This window comes from Coregonus lavaretus, assembly GCF_964263955.1.
Source record: "Coregonus lavaretus genome assembly, chromosome: 29".
NCBI classification, from domain to species: Eukaryota; Metazoa; Chordata; class Actinopteri; order Salmoniformes; family Salmonidae; genus Coregonus; species Coregonus lavaretus.
The window spans coordinates 6996604-7014609 of record NC_140016.1 but is presented as its reverse complement, the minus strand read 5'-3'; the positions used below and the strand labels follow the sequence as shown (position 1 = coordinate 7014609).

Genomic DNA, 18006 nt, shown 5'->3' with positions numbered 1-18006 from the left:
TTCTAGTGCTACTTGCTGTACGACATTGTCACCCCAGTCGAGTGCACTCTATTAAACCTCAGCCTCACAGAGAGGAGTCACTACAGATGGAACCAGCATGTTGAGGCACCTGGATGCATGGGGGTTAGCTGAGATCAGAGGAGGGTTTTCTGAGAGAACTAAACTTAAGCTATGTCTGCATCCCAATTGGCCCTTACGGCCCTGGTCAAAAGCAGTGCACTCTGTAGGGAATAGGGTGCCATTTGAGACACTATGAATGTGCTGCTACAGACAGACGCTGTGTCCTGGGCGCCCTAATAGTAGGAATCCTAACGATGGAAGCTGGCCATTAGAGAATGTACCAGTTTGTTTACTTTGCCATGGTAACCCAACCTCATGCACTACAAGCCATATGTGCCAGAACTGGACTTCATAACCTGTACAGTTTGTATTTAATCATCAAGTATCTAGAATTATAATACAAACAACACATTCCAACTTTGAAACAACAATGCTGTATGTTACATATCTACAGATGGGTGGTGAAGGGTGGTGATGGGGTATGGTGGGGTATACAACAGAACACACCATGTACTATAATCTTATAGGACATCAGTACTGCATATGGTGACTATATTTATACATGTTCATACTGTATAAATATAGATAAGTATATTTCTATGTACATTTGGATATTTAAACATTGCATAAAGAATAAAATAAATAATACAAATATATTCAAATCTTACAGTGAGTACGATTTGAGAAACGCTATATTAGAGCCAAAAAAGTCCTAACACTTAAAATAATAATCATGATAATAACACTTATTATTATTCAATAATAAACAGAAACAACATCGGTGGACTACAATCTGGAGTAACTGAATGAGCTACACCACGTTACCCTGCAGATGTACCATTTGGGACTGCTGGAATGACTGGAGAGGAGAGGGGGAGAGAGGGATGGAGGACGGACAGAGCAAGAGAAAGAGAGAGAGCGAGTCTGTTTATGTGTGTGGTTGTGTATGTGTGTTTTTACGTGTACAGTATCTGTCTGTGTGTGGGGGGAGGGGGGGTGGGGGGGTGGGGGGGGGGGGGGGGGGGGGGGGGGGGGGGGCAGCTGCGATGGTGACACGGTCAGGAAGGATCAGGATAGTTAGGGTCCAATGTCTCTTTCACCTCCGGATGTCTGTGGCCTCAGGGTCTTCCTGCTCCGCCACCACCCCAACCTCGGGGCTCTGTCGGCGGGGACCCTGGCTGCGGCTGCGGGGGTGGGCATTGAAGCCACCTTTACTGGGCTTGTCCTTGTCCCCCTGTCGCGGGGATCTGGGGTGGTCTGGCTCGGAGTGGGGGGACCTGTGGCGGCGGTGGTCGGGGGAGGCGGGGGCCTGGCCGGGAGGAGGGTTGAGGGAAGAGCAGACACTCAGGCTGTTACAGAGAGCTCCCCAGTTCTGCTCACACTGCAGCCGGACACTCCTGGTTAAGGCCTCCTTCACCTCCTCCCCACAGCTCAGTAGGATGTTGACCAGCTCCACATATGGCCTGCAGAGGCAGAGAGAGAGACAGAGAGAGAGAGAACATGGGATTATTATACTATTATATGAATATAGGGCTGGACATCCACAGCTTGATATGGGTAGTTTACCTTCTAGGTAAGTTAATGGGGGAAGAGAGAGAAGAGTAGAAAGAGGTAGAGGAAGGCAGAGAGAAAGAGAGACATGGTCCTCCTCTCCCTTTAGGGAAGAGAAGAAGGGATGATACGGAGAGAAGGAGAGAGCTAGAGCAAGACACTGATGAATGCCTCCATCCTCACCCTTTAGGGAAGAGGTCCTGGAAGTGGATCATCTCCACCATGACAGCAACGTTCTCCTTGGCTGCAGAACACAGGTTGTGTCTGAGGTAGCACTCTCTCTGCAGCTGGAACACCATCTCTTTAATGGCCAGGCACTTCCTGCTGATGCAGCTGAACTTGTGTCTCAGGCCATGGGCCATGCACTTCAGAGCATCCTTGATGAACGATTTACCCTAAACACACACAGACATATAGAACACTCAGCCCTAACCCTTACCCTAAACACACACAGTAGATATAGAACACTCAACCCTAACCCTTACCCTAAACACACACAGACATATAGAACACTCAACCCTAACCCTTACCCTAAACACACACAGACATATAGAACACTCAGCCCTAACCCTTACCCTAAACACACACAGACATATAGAACACTCAACCCTAACCCTTACCCTAAACACACACAGTAGATATAGAACACTCAGCCCTAACCCTTACCCTAAACACACACAGTAGATATAGAACACTCAACCCTAACCCTTACCCTAAACACACACAGTAGATATAGAACACTCAACCCTAACCCTTACCCTAAACACACACAGACATATAGAACGCTCAGCCCTAACCCTTACCCTAAACACGCACAGTAGATATAGAACACTCAACCCTAACCCTTACCCTAAACACACACAGTAGATATAGAACATTCAGCCCTAACCCTAACCCTTACCCTAAACACACACAGTAGATATAGAACACTCAACCCTAACCCTTACCCTAAACACACACAGACATATAGAACACTCAACCCTAACCCTTACCCTAAACACACACAGTAGATATAGAACACTCAACCCTAACCCTTACCCTAAACACACACAGACATATAGAACACTCAACCCTAACCCTTACCCTAAACACACACAGACACATAGAACACTCAACCCTAACCCTTACCCTAAACACACACATACATATAGAACACTCAACCCTAACCCTTACCCTAAACACACACAGACACATAGAACACTCAACCCTAACCCTAAACCATTAATGATTGTATTTTACCTTTCTTTTACAAGGTAAATTGACTGAGAACACATTATCTGTTACAGCAACGACCTGGGGAATAGTTGCAAGGGAGAGGAGAGAGGTTGAATGGACCAATTGGAAGCTGGGGATTATTGGATTGGTTAATTGTGCTGAACCAATAAAAACCTGAGTGCATTCGGAAAGTATTCAGAACCCTTGGCTTTTTCCACATTTTGTTAAGTTACAGCCTTATTCTAAAATGGATTAAAACATTGTTTCCCTCAACAATATACGCACAATACCCCATAATAACAAAGAAAAACTGGTTTTTATGAGATTTTGCAAATGTGTACAAAAAAAATAACGGAAATATTACATTTACATAAGTTTTTAGACCCTTTACTCAGTACTTTGTTGAAGCACCTTTGGCAGCGATTACAGCCTCGAAACTTCTTGGGTATGACGCTACAAGCTTGGCACACCTGTATTTGGGGAGTTTCTCCCATTCTTCTCTGCAGATCCTCTCAAGCTCTGTCAGGTTGGATGGGGAGCGTCGCTGCACAGCAATTTTCAGCTCTCTCAGAGATGTTCGATCAGGTTCAAGTCCGGGCTCTGGCTGGGCCACTCAAGGACATTCAGAGACTTGTCCCGAAGCCACTCCTGCGTTGTCTTGGCTGTGTGCTTAGGGTCGTTGTCCTGTTGGAAGGTGAACCTTCGCCCCAGTCTGAGGTCCTGAGCGCTCTGGAGCAGAAATTCATCAAGGATCTCTCTTTACTTTGCTCCGTTCATCTTTCCCTCGATCCTGACTAGTCTCCCAGTCCCTGCTGCTGAAAAACATCCCCAAACCATGCTTTACTGTAGGGATGGTGCCAGGTTTCCTCCAGATGTGACGCTTGGCATTCAGGCCATAGAGTTCAATCTTGGTTTCATCAGACCAGATAATCTTGTTTCTCATTGTCTGAGAGTCCTTTAGGTGCCTTTTGGCAAACTCCAAGCGGGCTGTCATGTGCCTTTTACTGAGGAGTGGCTTCCGTCTGGCCACTCTAGCATAAAGGCCTGATTGGTGGAGTGCTGCAGAGATGGTTGTCCTTCTGGAAGGTTCTCCCATCTCCACAGAGGAATTCTGGAGCTCTGTCAGAGTGACCATTGGGTTCTTGGTCACCTCCCTGACCAAGGCCCTTCTCCCCCGATTGCTCAGTTTGGCCGGGCTAGCAGCTCTAGGAAGAGTTTTGGTGGTTCCAAACTTCTTCCATTTAAGAATCACTGTGTTCTTGGGGATCTTCAATGCTGCAGAAATGTTTTTGTACCCTTCCCCAGATCTGTGCCTCGACACAATACTGTCTCGGAGCTCTACGGACAATTCCTTCGACCTCATGGCTTGGTTTTTGCTCTGACATGCACTGTCAACTGTGGGCCCTTATATAGACAGGTGTGTGCCTTTCCAAATCATGTCCAATCAATTGAATTGAACACAGGTGGACTCCAATCAAGTTGTAGAAACATCTCAAGGATGATCAATGGAAACAGGATGCACCTGAACTCAATTTTGAGTCTCATAGCAGAGGGTCTGAATACTTATGTAAATAAGATATTTCTGTTTTTTATCTTTAATAAATTTGCAAAAAAATCTAAAAACCTGTTTTCACTTTGTCATTATAGGGTAATGTGTGTAGATTGATGAGGAAATGTTTTTATTTTATTTATTTTAGAATAAGGCTGTACCTTAACCAAATGTGGAAAAAATGAAGGGGTCCGAATACTTTCCGAATGCACTGTACGTGTTCTAGTTCTAGGGTGGTTAGAACTAATTTCTCTGTGACCCAGTCTGATGGCCCAGTGAGAGGCCGGGACAGAGCCTGTTCTACCCGTCTGAAAGGGGATCTGGCTGGGCATGGTGCCAGTTGGCTACCCCTGGCCCTGGAGCCCTCTGCCCTGACACACAGAGACCTGACCTCCGTGGGAGAGGGAAGGGAACTAGGGTAGCAAAAACATACCGCATGCACATGTTGGCTACGCATGCAAACACACTCAATAAATCCACTTGTACACACATACACATGTAGACTTAAACACAAACAAACACACACACACACACACAAACACACATGCAGAGTGCCTTACCTGGGAGTCAAACTTTCCGGCGTTGTGTAGGAAGGTCAGACAGATCTCCTGCAGGCCTCTGATCTCACAGGAGTTGTTCTCAAAACATTCAAACACACCGCAGCCCACGTCTCCTGCACTCACCAGACAGTGCTGTATCTCAGCTGGATGGAGAGAGAGAGATGGAGAGAGAGAAAGAGATAGAGATGGAGAGATATGGAGAGAAAGAGTTGTCACTGACAGTTACAGTCTACTATCAAGCATCGACCTCTATCCCCATTACATGTAGTGATACAGGCCATGGTCTTAAGCATAGTCTCTAAGCTGTTATTTCCTTGCTGTCTCAAAGCTGCTATTTCCATGTTGTCTCAGAGCTGCTATTTCCATGTTATCCCAAAGCTGTTATTTCCTTGTTCTCTCAGAGCTGTTGTTTCCTTGTTGTCTCAGAGCTGTCATTTCCTTGTTGTCTCAGAGCCAGGGACGGCCTGTTCAATAGGGCGATATGGGCGACGCACTGCCAAACGGGAAAAGGAAGGGATTTTTTTTCTAATCAATTATATCACGGCAACAGTAGTTATCAGTGTTCACGTCTGATCTGCCAGCCACTAAATGTCAAATCAGGCTAAAGTTGTGCTTCAAATGGCCCCGCCCGTTTTTGGGGCGATTTCAGTCAGGTTGAAAATCGCCCAGAAGTCTCTCATAGCCTGTCATGTAAAATCTATTTTTTTCAAATTTCAAAGCTTTCAATACATTCTCTATGGGTGTCTGTGGGCTTGCACTTACGCGCTTTCGTCATACGTGACGTAACCATGAACGTAACTAAGACAATAGCGGCTAGCAGCGTCTCTGTTGCGACCTGCAGTGTGGCGTTATTTTATGTTTTTAATTTGTAGACTTAGTTTACAAACATTCTGCCAACCATGGATTTCCAGTGGTTGGTTTTGGACTGATCTTGTTGATCGTGTACATACCCGCTACGAACGGACTAAATAATGAAAACGCTGCTGGCAGCGGAATCCAATACAGCTGGGAGACTTGGCTGGATGACAGAGTCCCGGACAGAGAAGTGGAGCCGGCCGGCTTCACCCTGGTCAGAGCGGACCGCGATCCTGGTAAGAGAGCGACTCTGTACCCCGACATTGAACTGCTTTCTGTGTCATTGCGACCTTACTATCTGCCCCGTGAGTTCCCCCAATTGTTTGTTACCGTTGTGTACTGTTGATAATCACAAGTTTACTGGAGAACTGAGACCAAGTAGAGACTTTGGACAGGGTGGATATGGTATAATAAAGGCAGTTTATTCAGAGGTAAAGATATCTGGAATCGCGTGCACGGACTCGTTCGTCAAACTCTTAGGGAGAAGAGAGCCCCGAAAACATTGTGTGCAGACATTTTATACAATAAATGATGTAGGTTGAATCTAGTAGTTCTGATCTTCTGATTGGTCCTGATGAGTTGGGCGAGGTCCCCTCCACTGTTGCATTGGCTCTGAGTCGGGTTCTCTGTCTTCAAATGTTCAGCCTAAAGAGAGGGGATTTTTGTGTGTGTGTGTGTGTGTGTTTAACAGTGATGATGTGTGTGTGTGTGTGTGTTATCAGTGATGATGTGTGTGTGTGTGTGTGTGTGTGTGTGTGTCCTCAGAGCAAGAACTCGTGAGTTGGAAGAACTGAGAGACCTATGGCGTGGGTGTTGTCCTTGGCCACCTGCTGACAAGGCTGACAAGATAGGACTCTTTTGTCCATTGTTATAGGATAGGAACAGCATTGATTGAAAACAAACGCCCAACACAAAATGGGTCATGCACAAGATTTTAGTCAGACCAAGCTATAACATTATATATTTACTACGACAGTACATTCAACCAAAAGCTAATATAACAAAGGCATCAGAGATTATTTATAATCTGTCACAGAAACTGGAATCCATCTCCCTAGATCAGTCAATAAATGCTTCTGGTATTTACTTATATGCTGCCCCTGTCTTCATGTTGTTGCTGGACATATCTTTTTTAAAATGTGTGTAGGTCACCTAAATCATCAGAAAAATTGCCCCTCCTGAGAATTTTTTCAGGAGCCGCCACTGCTCAGAGCTGTTATTTCTTTGTTGTCTCAAAGCCAAAGCTGTTATTTCCTTGTTGTCTCAAAGCTGTTATTTCCTTGTTGTCTCAGAGCTGTTATTTCCTTGTTGTCTCAGAGCTGTTGTTTCCTTGTTGTCTCAGAGCTGTCATTTCCTTGTTGTCTCAGAGCTGTTATTTCTTTGTTGTCTCAAAGCCAAAGCTGTTATTTCCTTGTTGTCTCAAAGCCAAAGCTGTTATTTCCTTGTTGTCTCAGAGCTGTTATTTCTTTGTTGTCTCAAAGCTGTTATTTCCTTGTTTCAAAGCTGTTATTTCCTTGTTGTCTCAGAGCTTTTGTTTCCTTGTTGTCTCAGAGCTGTTATTTCCTTGTTGTCTCAGAGCTGTTTATTTTTTGTTGTCTCAAAGCTGTTATTTCCTTGTCTCAAAGCTGTTATTTCCTTGTTGTCTGAAAGCTGTTATTTCCTTGTTATCTTATTTTTAACCTTCTAACCTATCATTCCGCTAGTCGAGTAAGAGTTCTAGGCCCCTTTTCTGGACGTCCAGGCTTTGAGTTCCCCTGGCAGAGACCCTGGTCCTAAGTAGTGCACCATATAGGAAATAGGGTGTCATTTGGGATGCCCCATCTTTCTACTGTCAGTTTAGTAGATTCATACTAAATCAGCCTCCAGGCTTCAGCACCAGATATATGAAAACAACATCTCTTCTCTTCTCTCCACAGAGAGACAGAGACCAGAGGGGTGTGTAGATGAATGCAGGGTGACAGAGAGATTATTACTGTGTCATTCTGCGTCAAAATACATCTGCATTGCCTGGCGTGAGGATAGGAGGGGATGCTGCACTGCAGATACAGATACAGATACAGATACAGATACAGATACAGTACAGATACAGATACAGATACAGATACAGTACAGATACAGATACAGATACAGATACAGATACAGATACAGTACAGATGCAGATGCAGATACAGATACAGTACAGATACAGATACAGTACAGATACAGTACAGATACAGTACAGATACAGATACAGTACAGATACAGATACAGATACAGATACAGATACAGATACAGATACAGTACAGATACAGATACAGATACAGTACAGATACAGTACAGATACAGTACAGATACAGATACAGATGCAGATGCAGATGCAGATGCAGATGCAGATGCAGATGCAGATACAGATACAGTACAGATACAGTACAGATACAGATACAGATACAGATACAGATACAGATACAGATACAGATACAGATACAGATACAGATACAGTACAGATACAGATACAGATACAGATACAGTGCAGATACAGTACAGATGCAGATGCAGATGCAGATGCAGAACAGATGCAGATGCAGAACAGATGCAGATGCAGATGCAGATGCAGATGCAGAACAGATACAGATACAGATACAGATACAGATACAGATACAGATACAGTACAGATAAAGTACAGATACAGATACAGTACAGATACAGCGTTGGGTACTAGAGGAGAAAATACAAAAGCAGAAGTAATATCTATTGTGCTTTAGTGAGTTGAAGTCAACCAGTGTCAGTTATACTGGTACAGTGAGGGAAAAAAGTATTTGATCCCCTGCTGATTTTGTACCTTTGCCCATAGACAAAGAAATGATCAGTCTATAATTTTAATGGTAGGTTTATTTGAACAGTGAGAGACAGAATAACAACAAAAAAATCCAGAAAAACGCATGTCAAAAATGTTATAAATTGATTTGCATTTTAATGAGAGAAATAAGTATTTGACCCCTCTGCAAAACATGACTTAGTACTTGGTGGCAAAACCCTTGTTGGCAATCACAGAGGTCAGACGTTTCTTGTAGTTGGCCACCAGGTTTGCACACATCTCAGGAAGGATTTTGTCCCACTCCTCTTTGCAGATCTTCTCCAAGTCATTAAGGTTTCGAGGCTGACATTTGGCAACTCGAACCTTCAGCTCCCTCCACAGATTTTCTATGCGATTAATGTCTGGAGACTGGCTAGGCCACTCCAGGACCTTAATGTGCTTCTTCTTGTGCCACTCCTTTGTTGCCTTGGCTGTGTGTTTTGGGTCATTGTCATGCTGGAATACCCATCCACGACCCATTTTCAATGCCCTGGCTGAGGGAAGGAGGTTCTCACCCAAGATTTGACAGTACATGGCCCCGTCCATTGTCCCTTTGATGCGGTGAAGTTGTCCTGTCCCCTTAGCAGATAAACACCCCCAAAGCATAATGTTTCCACCTCCATGTTTGACGGTGGGGATGGTGTTATTGGGGTCATAGGCAGCATTCCTCCTCCTCCAAACACGGCGAGTTGAGTTGATGCCAAATAGCTCCATTTTGGTCTCATCTGACCACAACACTTTCACCCAGTTCTCCTCTGAATCATTCAGATGTTCATTGGCAAACTTCAGACGGGCCTGTATATGTGCTTTCTTGAGCAGGGGGACCTTGCGGGCGCTGCAGGATTTCAGTCCTTCACAGCGTAGTGTGTTACCAATTGATTTCTTGGTGACTATGGTCCCAGCTGCCTTGAGATCATTGACAAGATCCTCCCGTGTAGTTCAGGGCTGATTCCTCACCGTTCTCATGATCATTGCAACTCCATGAGGTGAGATCTTGCATGGAGCCCCAGGCCGAGGGAGATTGACAGTTATTTTGTGTTTCTTCCATTTGCGAATAATCGCACCAACTGTTGTCACCTTCTCACCAAGCTGCTTGGCGATGGTCTTGTAGCCCATTCCAGCCTTGTGTAGGTCTACAATCATGTCCCTGACATCCTTGGAGAGCTCTTTGGTCTTGGCCATGGTGGAGAGTTTGGAATCTGATTGATTGATTGCTTCTGTGGACAGGTGTCTTTTATACAGGTAACAAGCTGAGATTAGGAGCACTCCCTTTAAGAGTGTGCTCCTAATCTCAGCTCGTTACCTGTATAAAAGACACCTGGGAGCCAGAAATCTTTCTGATTGAGAGGGGGTCAAATACTTATTTCCCTCATTAAAATGCAAATCAATTTATAACATTTTTGACATGCGTTTTTCTGGATTTTGTTGTTGTTATTCTGTCTCTCACTGTTCAAATAAACCTACCATTAAAATTATAGACTGATAATTTCTTTGTCAGTGGGCAAACATACAAAATGTAGGGGATCAAATACTTTTTTCCCTCACTGTATAAACGATCATGTAGATGAGTGACTGTGTATTAGTTTATATATAATTAGTATTTCCTGTCTGTGCTGCCAGTATACATATTTGACCCCCTTCTACTTTTCACAGGATCTTTCTAAGTGACTGCCTGGCTGGGCTGCTGTGGAGAGACGGACTGGACTGGACGCACAGGTCAGTGCCTGGCTGGGCTGCTGTGGAGAGACGAACTGGACGGGACGCACAGGTCAGTGGCCCTGTCCCAAATGGTACCTTATTCCCTATATACTGCACTATACTGCACTATAGGGGATAGAGTGCAATTTAAAATCAAATCAAAATCAAATTTTATTGGTCACATACACTTGTTTAGCAGATGTTATTGCGGGTGTAGCGAAATGCTTGTGTTTCTAGCTCCGAGTAATATCTAACGAGTAATATCGAACAATTTCACAACATATACCCAATACACACAAATCTAAGTAAAGCAACGGAATTAAGAATATATAAATAAATATATGGACAAGCAATGTCAGAGCGGCATAGACTAAGATACAGTAGAATAGTATAGAATACAGTATATGCATATGAGATGAGTAATGCAAGATATGTAAACATTATTAAAGTGACTAGTGTTCCACTTATTAAAGTGGCCAGTGATTTCTAATATATGTCTATAGGCAGCAGCCTCTAATGTGCTAGTGAAGGCTATTTAACAGTCTGATGGCCTTGAGATAGAAGCTGTTTTTCAGTCTCTCGGTCCCAGCTTTGATGCACCTGAACTGACCTCGCCTTCTGGATGATAGCGGGGTGAACAGGCAGTGGCTCGGGTGGTTATGGTCCTTGATGATCTTTTTGGCCTTCCTGTGACATCGGGTGCTGTAGGTGTCCTGGAGGGCTGGTACTTTGCCCCCGGTGATGCGTTGCGCAGACCGCACCACCCTCTGGAGAGCCCTGCGGTTGCGGGCGGTGCAGTTGCCGTACCAGGTGGTGATACAGCCCGACAGGATGCTCTCAATTGTGCATCTGTAAACGTTTCTGAGGGTTTTAGGTGCCAAGCCAAATTTCTTCAGCCTTCTTCACCACACTGTCTGTGTGGGTGGACCATTTCAGTATGTCAGTGATGTGTACGCCGAGGAACTTGAAGCTTTCCACCTTCTCCACTGCGGTCCCGTCGATTTGGATAGGGGGGTGCTCCCTCTGCTGTTCCTGAAGTCCACGATCATCTTCTTTATTTTGTTGACGTTGAGTGAGAGGTTATTTTCCTGGCACCACACTCCCAGACCCCACACTTCCTCCCTGTAGGCTGACTCGTCATTGTTGGTAATCAGGCCTACTACTGTGTGTCGTCTGCAAACTTGATGACTGAGTTGGAGTCGTGCTTGGCCACACAGTCATGGGTGAACAGGGAGTACAGGAGGGGGCTGAGCACGCACCCTTGTGGGGCCCCAGTGTTGAGGATCAGCAAAGTGGAAGTGTTGTTTCCTACCCTCACCACCTGGGGGCGGCCCGTCAGGAAGTCCAGGACCCAGTCGCACAGGGCAGTGTTCAGACCCAGGGCCTCGAGCTTAATGATGAGCTTGGAGGGTACTATGGTGTTGAATGCTGAGCTATAGTCAATGAACAGCATTCTTACAGTGGCTTGCGAAAGTATTCACCCCACTTGGCATTTTTCCTATTTTGTTGCCTTACAATCTGGAATTAAAATTGATTTTGGGGGGGGGTTGTATCATTTGATTTACACAACATGCCTACCGCTTTGTAGATGCAAAAATAAAAATAAATTGTGAAACAAACAAGAAATAAGACAAATAAACTGAAAACTTGAGCGTGCATAACTATTGGGGGGCAAAGTCAATACTTTATAGAGCCACCTTTTACAGCAATTACGGCTGCAAGTCTCTTGGGGTATGTCTCTATAAGCTTGGCACGTCTAGCCACTGGGATTTTTGCCCATTCTTCAAGGCAAAACTGCTCCAGCTCCTTCAAGTTGGATGGGTTCTGCTGGTGTACAGCAATCTTTAAGTCATACCACAGATTCTCAATTGGATTGACATTCCAAGACATTTAAATGTTTCCCCTTAAACCACTCGAGTGTTGCTTTAGCAGTATGCTTAGGGTCATTGTCCTGCTGGAAGGTGAACCGCCGTCCCAGTCTCAAATCTCTGGAAGAATGAACCAGGTTTCCCTCAATAATTTCCCTGTATTTAGTGCCATCCATCATTCCTTCAATTCTGACCAGTTTCCCAGTCACTGCCGATGATAAACATCCCCACAGCATGATGCTGCCAACACCATGCTTCACTGTGGGGATGGTGTTCTCAGGGTGATGAGAGGTGTTGGGTTTGCGCCAGACATAGCGTTTTCCTTGATGGCCAAAAAGCTCAATTTTTGTCTCATCTGACAGAGTACTTTCTTCCATATGTTTGGGGAGTCTCCCACATGGCTTTTGGCGAACACCAAACGTGTTTGCTTATTCTTTTCTTTAAGCAATGGCTTTTTTCTGGCCACTCTTCCGTAAAGCCCAGCTCTGTGGAGTGTACGGCTTAAAGTGGTCCTATGGACAGATACTCCACTCTCCGCTGTGGAGGTTTGCAGCTCCTTCAGGGTTATCTTTGGTGTCTTTGTTGCCTCTCTGATTAATGCCCTCCTTGCCTGGTCCATGAGTTTTGGTGGGCGGTCCACTCTTGGCAGGTTTGTTGTGGTGCCATATTCTTTCAATTTTTTAGTAATGGATTTAATGGTGCTCCGTGGGATGTTGAAAGTTTCTGAAATGTTTGTATAACCCAACCCTGATCTGTACTTCTCCACAACTTTGTCCCTGACCTGTTTGGAGAGCGCCTTGGTCTTCATGGTGCTGCTTGCTAGGTGGTGCCCCTTGCTTAGTGGTGTTACTTTTGCAAGGCACTGTACATAGGTATTCCTCTTGTCCAGATGGGATAAGGCAGTGTGCAGTGTGATGGCGATTGCATCGTCTGTGGATCTATTGGGGCGGTAAGCAAATTGAAGTGGGTCTAGGGTGACAGGTAAGGTAGAGGTGATATGATCCTTGACTAGTCTCTCAAAGCACTTCATGATGACATAAGGGAGTGCTACAGGGCGATAGTCATTTAGCCTTGCGAGGGTTAACACGCTTAAATGTCTTACTCACGTCGGCCATGGAGAAGGAGAGCCCACAGTCCTTGGTAGCGGGCCGCGTCGGTGGCACTGTATTATCCTCAAAGCGGGCGAAGGCGGTGTTTAGCTTGTCCGGAAGCAAGACGTCGGTGTCTGCGATGTGGCTGGTTTTCCTTTTGATGTCCGTGATTGTCTGTAGACCCTGCCACATACGTCTCGTGTCTGAGCCGTTGAATTGCGACTCCACTTTGTCCCTATACTGACGTTTTGCCTGTTTGATTGCATTGCGGAGGGAATAACTACACTGTTTGTATTCTGCCATATTCCCAGTCACCTTGCCGTGGTTAAATGCGGTGGTTCTGGCTTTCAGTTTTGCGCGAATGCTGCCATCTGTCCACGGTTTCTGGTTAGGGTAGGTTTTAATAGTCACAGTGGGACACATACAATGTTTCATAATGCAGCCCAATGTGACATGACTCTGGTAAGACCAGTGGTTGGTGTTTACATTGAAACCAGAGTATCGAAATATACAGAAGAGAAGATATATGTAACGGCCCAGTCCAGGGCTGTAGTAGGTTGGCAGTTGGCACCACCCTTGGGCCTCTCGCTGTCCGTGTAACTCAGTTGGTAGAGCATGACGCTTGCAACGCCAGGGTTGTGGGTTCGATTCCCACGGAGGATCAGTATGAAAAAAAAAGTATGGAAATGTATGTACTCACTACTGTAAGTCGCTCTGGATAAGAGCGTCTGCTAAATGACTAAAATGTCAATGTTATACAATCTTATACAACGCCTAGCCAGTGGCAGTCAAGGAGGACAGGAATAAAACAAATGATAGTGGACCGAAATGAAATTACCAGGGGAGAGGGAAAAGTCTGCCTGTTAACCCCAAATGGTATGATACATAGAGAGGCTTTCCCAAAGGAGAAAAGCAGCCATTTTCAGTGTCTGTAAAGGGTTGTGTAATGTATAGTATATATGACACACTGTGTAAGGCTACGCACGGGCCTATTATAAGTGTTTATTTTGGACTATATGGGTTCAAACAAACATTTATTTAAAAAACTTCTGTAATCAGTCTTGAAGACCCACAGAGAGAGTGAGTCCCCTCCTCCTCTCCTCCAGTCATCCCCCTCTCCTCCAGTCATCCCCCTCTCCTCCAGTCATCCCCCTCTCCTCCATTCATCCCCCTCTCCTCCAGTCATCCCCCTCTCCTCCATTCATCCCCCTCTCCTCCAGTCATCCCCCTCTCCTCCAGTCATCCCCCTCTCCTCCAGTCATCCCCCTCTCCTCCAGTCATCCCCCTCTCCTCCAGTCACTGCCACTGAGGCATTTGGTTCACGTGGGATAGAATCACTAACTACACCGCTATGGCACTAACTACACCGCTATGGCACTAACTACACCGCTATGGCACTAACTACACCGCTATGGCACTAACTACACCGCTATGGCACTAACTACACCGCTATGGCACTAACTACACCGCTATGGCACTCCATATGGGCCGTGGAGAAAGGGTCAGCATGAGGAAAAACGGTTTTAGACATCGTAGGATATATTAATATACCTATAGCATTAATATACCTATAGCATTTCAACCACGGATCACTGGAAGTGTCATATTTGATAGCCTAGGCAGATTAATCTCACGAGCCCTCCGTTCAGAGTAAATAACGAATTAATGCAGCAGACTTACTTGAGAAATGATGCTTGTTAACAAGGACTGCTCTGTTGGGGGGAGAGGTGTGTGTGTGAGAGAGAGAGAGAGGGGTGGGGGTGGAAAGAGAGAGAGAGACAGACAGACAGAGAGAGAGCGAGAGAGAGAGCGCGAGAGAGAGAGAGAGAGAGAGAGAGAGAGAGAGAGAGAGAGAGAGAGAGAGAGAGAGAGAGAGAGAGAGAGAGAGAAAAGGGTGTGTAGGCACTGGGTTTAACTTTGGTGCGCTGCAGGAAAAGTGAGCTGCTGTCGGCAGCGTGTGCTTGTGTTGGCGTTTACACGGGAATGTGCCTGGCTCGTACGAGCTGGCCGCAACGTGCATTGAATTACACAGTGGTGTGGGACTCTGACTGACTGAGGGACTCTACTGTGCAGAGCTGCATCAGACCTGTCCCTGCAACTACAAGGATAAAAAACTTACATTCTCATGAGTTTTATATTGATTACATGAATTGATTAATGGATATAAGTATTTCTTTCATAACATTGGTTATTTTAAATTGACTTTCCTAAAGGAATAGGATTCCTGTTAAGAATGCGAAACAACAGCCCTGCATGAGGCGATTGCATCATTCCCTATCAGCATGCTTTGTAGGAGCCTAACAATCAACAGTTAAAGCCTGGAGTCCACTGTAAGGGCTCAGACAACAATAGTGTTTGCTGGACAAGAGTACTTAACATCTCTGAACGTAATTTGCGAACCGATTTAGAATCGTGTGAATTTTTTTGGCAGTCAGATGTTTACAGCGGGTGGTCCCTAAAACACAGCAAACTGAATGATCGGCAGTTGAACGCTAGATCCACATTACTTGCGATGTGTTCGAGCCTTAAAGTGGTTGCCATTAATTTCACAGTATCTTACAGGCAGCTAAGTGGCGTAGTAAAATGCTGTATTTCATATTACAATACTATACAATTGACTGCATTATACTTAAGCAATAAGGCCCGAGGGGGTGTGGTATATGGTCAATATACCACAGCTAAGGGCTGTTCTTAGGCACGACTCAAAGTGGTGTGCTTGGATACAGCCCTTAGCCGTGGTATACTGGCCATATACCACAAACCCCCGAGGTGCCTTATTGCTATTATAAACTGGTTAGCAACTTAATTAGAGCAGTAAAAATACATGTTTTGTAATACCCCTGGTATAGTCTGATATACCACTGCTGTCAGCCTTTCAGCATTCAGGGCTCGAATCACCCGGGTTTATAATGTAAAATAGTAAATGCTACTTTAATCGGAATGAATGACTAAATGAATTAATGAATGAATGGATGAATGAAATTCATTGAGGGGAGGGGTTTGTATTTCACAGTATTTTACTGTAATTACAAGGGATTGGTGCAAGCAGGTTGGCCACTTGATAAAGTATTTACACATTACAGCATATTAATGAATATTTTGTGTTTTATATCACTTGCACTTCTAGAGGCCTTAACAAAGGCTTCCAAACAGGGCAAAATAGACCAAAACGACATGGCAAAATGCTCAACCATTTAATTTAAGACTTACTGCCACTCTAATCTGGCCCCTATACATTTTAAATTGATGGGGCACTATAACCACATAGGCACGACTCAAAATATGTTAATGAGCCAGAAACAACAATACCATGCACCCACTAGTGGTCAAAGGGTTTTTGGTGCTCCAAAGATACAGTAAGGCACTGTATTCTGGGGGGTGAAATTACAGCACCATTCGAAATACAGCAATTATCCCATAATGCACCATCATTTACAATATGCTGCAGTTAAATTTTTCAGAGGTTTTTTTTTTGTTGACTGTTGATAATAGCTAAAATTACCTTATAAATGACAGTTTTCCATTACAGTGTAGCCTAGGCTCTATTTCACATGATAATCACTAAACTGTGGTAGCCTGCTCATAGGCTAAGTAATTTTGCCAAGTTTGTTTCATTTAAATGCAAAACGCATACTGGTTGCCAATGGATCGGCTGGATGTTGGCTAACTTTGAACCAAGCACATTGTATCGAGCATACCCGGAAAAACACACACACACACACACACACACACACACTCACATACAAACACACACACACACACACACCTAGAGACGCTGCCATATACATTACCTATCATGGCCTACCTTGTGCCTATCTATTAATAGTTTACTAACATATTGAATTTCTGTCTCCCTGTATTTACAATATATCCACTTTCTGGATCATCTGAAAAGGTAATCTCATCCATGATAAACCAAGTATTTCAGTCAAGAAACAGATGAATGCAGACGGAAAGAGTGTGAGAGAGAGAGAGAGAGAGCCCTTCGAATTGAATTGAATTGAGAGAGAACGAACGTTTTCCTCTCTCTAAAATCCACAGCGCGGAGAGCACGCGCACACACGCATGCGGTCCCGCTCGCGCAAATGTGTCCCACTGATCAGTATTCTGATAACACATCATTTCAACATCGACCCACTTCCCATACCAAGTCCGTCAGCATTCTCTCTCTCTCTCTGTCTCTCTCTGTATGTGCGTGTGTGTGTGTGCGCGCCTTTGTGTGCTCTTTCTTACCTGTGTTCTGCAGAGACATACGTCCTTTCTGGCCGGTCTGTTTCTCTGACGGGTTGTCATGAACATCGATATTATCCAATCCCACCACTTGCTCCAAAACTGACAAAACCAGCAACGCTATTGCAAATTTGACCAACATTTCTGCCTCTATCTGTGAAGACCAGTAGGTACCTGTGCTGAAGTCTGCCTTCCCTCTGCTCTGAAACAATGATGCAGTGTTGTATCGGAAACGCGCCAGACCAACCAGCCAGTCTGCTCTCTGTCTGTCTGTGGTAACTCAGTATCACTCACCGCTGTAGACTGTTTTCAGGCAGGCAGCGCAGAGAGAGAGACAGAAAGATAGAGTGAGCGCTGGGACCGCAGGGATGCTGCCTATATTTCCCAGAGCCCGGGCGGGTCGTCAATTTAGATGGAGTCAAGCAGGTGTTATCAGCCAAGCTCAGCGACCAATCAGAGACGCAGACATCCACGTCCAAGGTTGAGAGGGGAGTGT

At 45.0% G+C, this 18006-nt stretch overlaps 1 protein-coding gene across 1 annotated transcript; it reads right to left on the bottom strand.

The window, feature by feature from the left end:
* Positions 1 to 1156: 1156 nt before the first annotated feature.
* Positions 1157 to 17652, bottom strand: LOC311104747 (stanniocalcin-2-like; the record flags this gene model as incomplete). The annotated part of the gene is made up of 4 exons (XM_084146644.1): positions 1157 to 1523; positions 1795 to 2006; positions 4936 to 5078; positions 17514 to 17652. 4 exons carry the CDS (start codon positions 17650 to 17652, stop codon positions 1157 to 1159), a joined length of 861 nt encoding a protein of 286 aa, XP_084002770.1.
* Between the last annotated feature and the right edge of the window lie 354 nt (positions 17653 to 18006).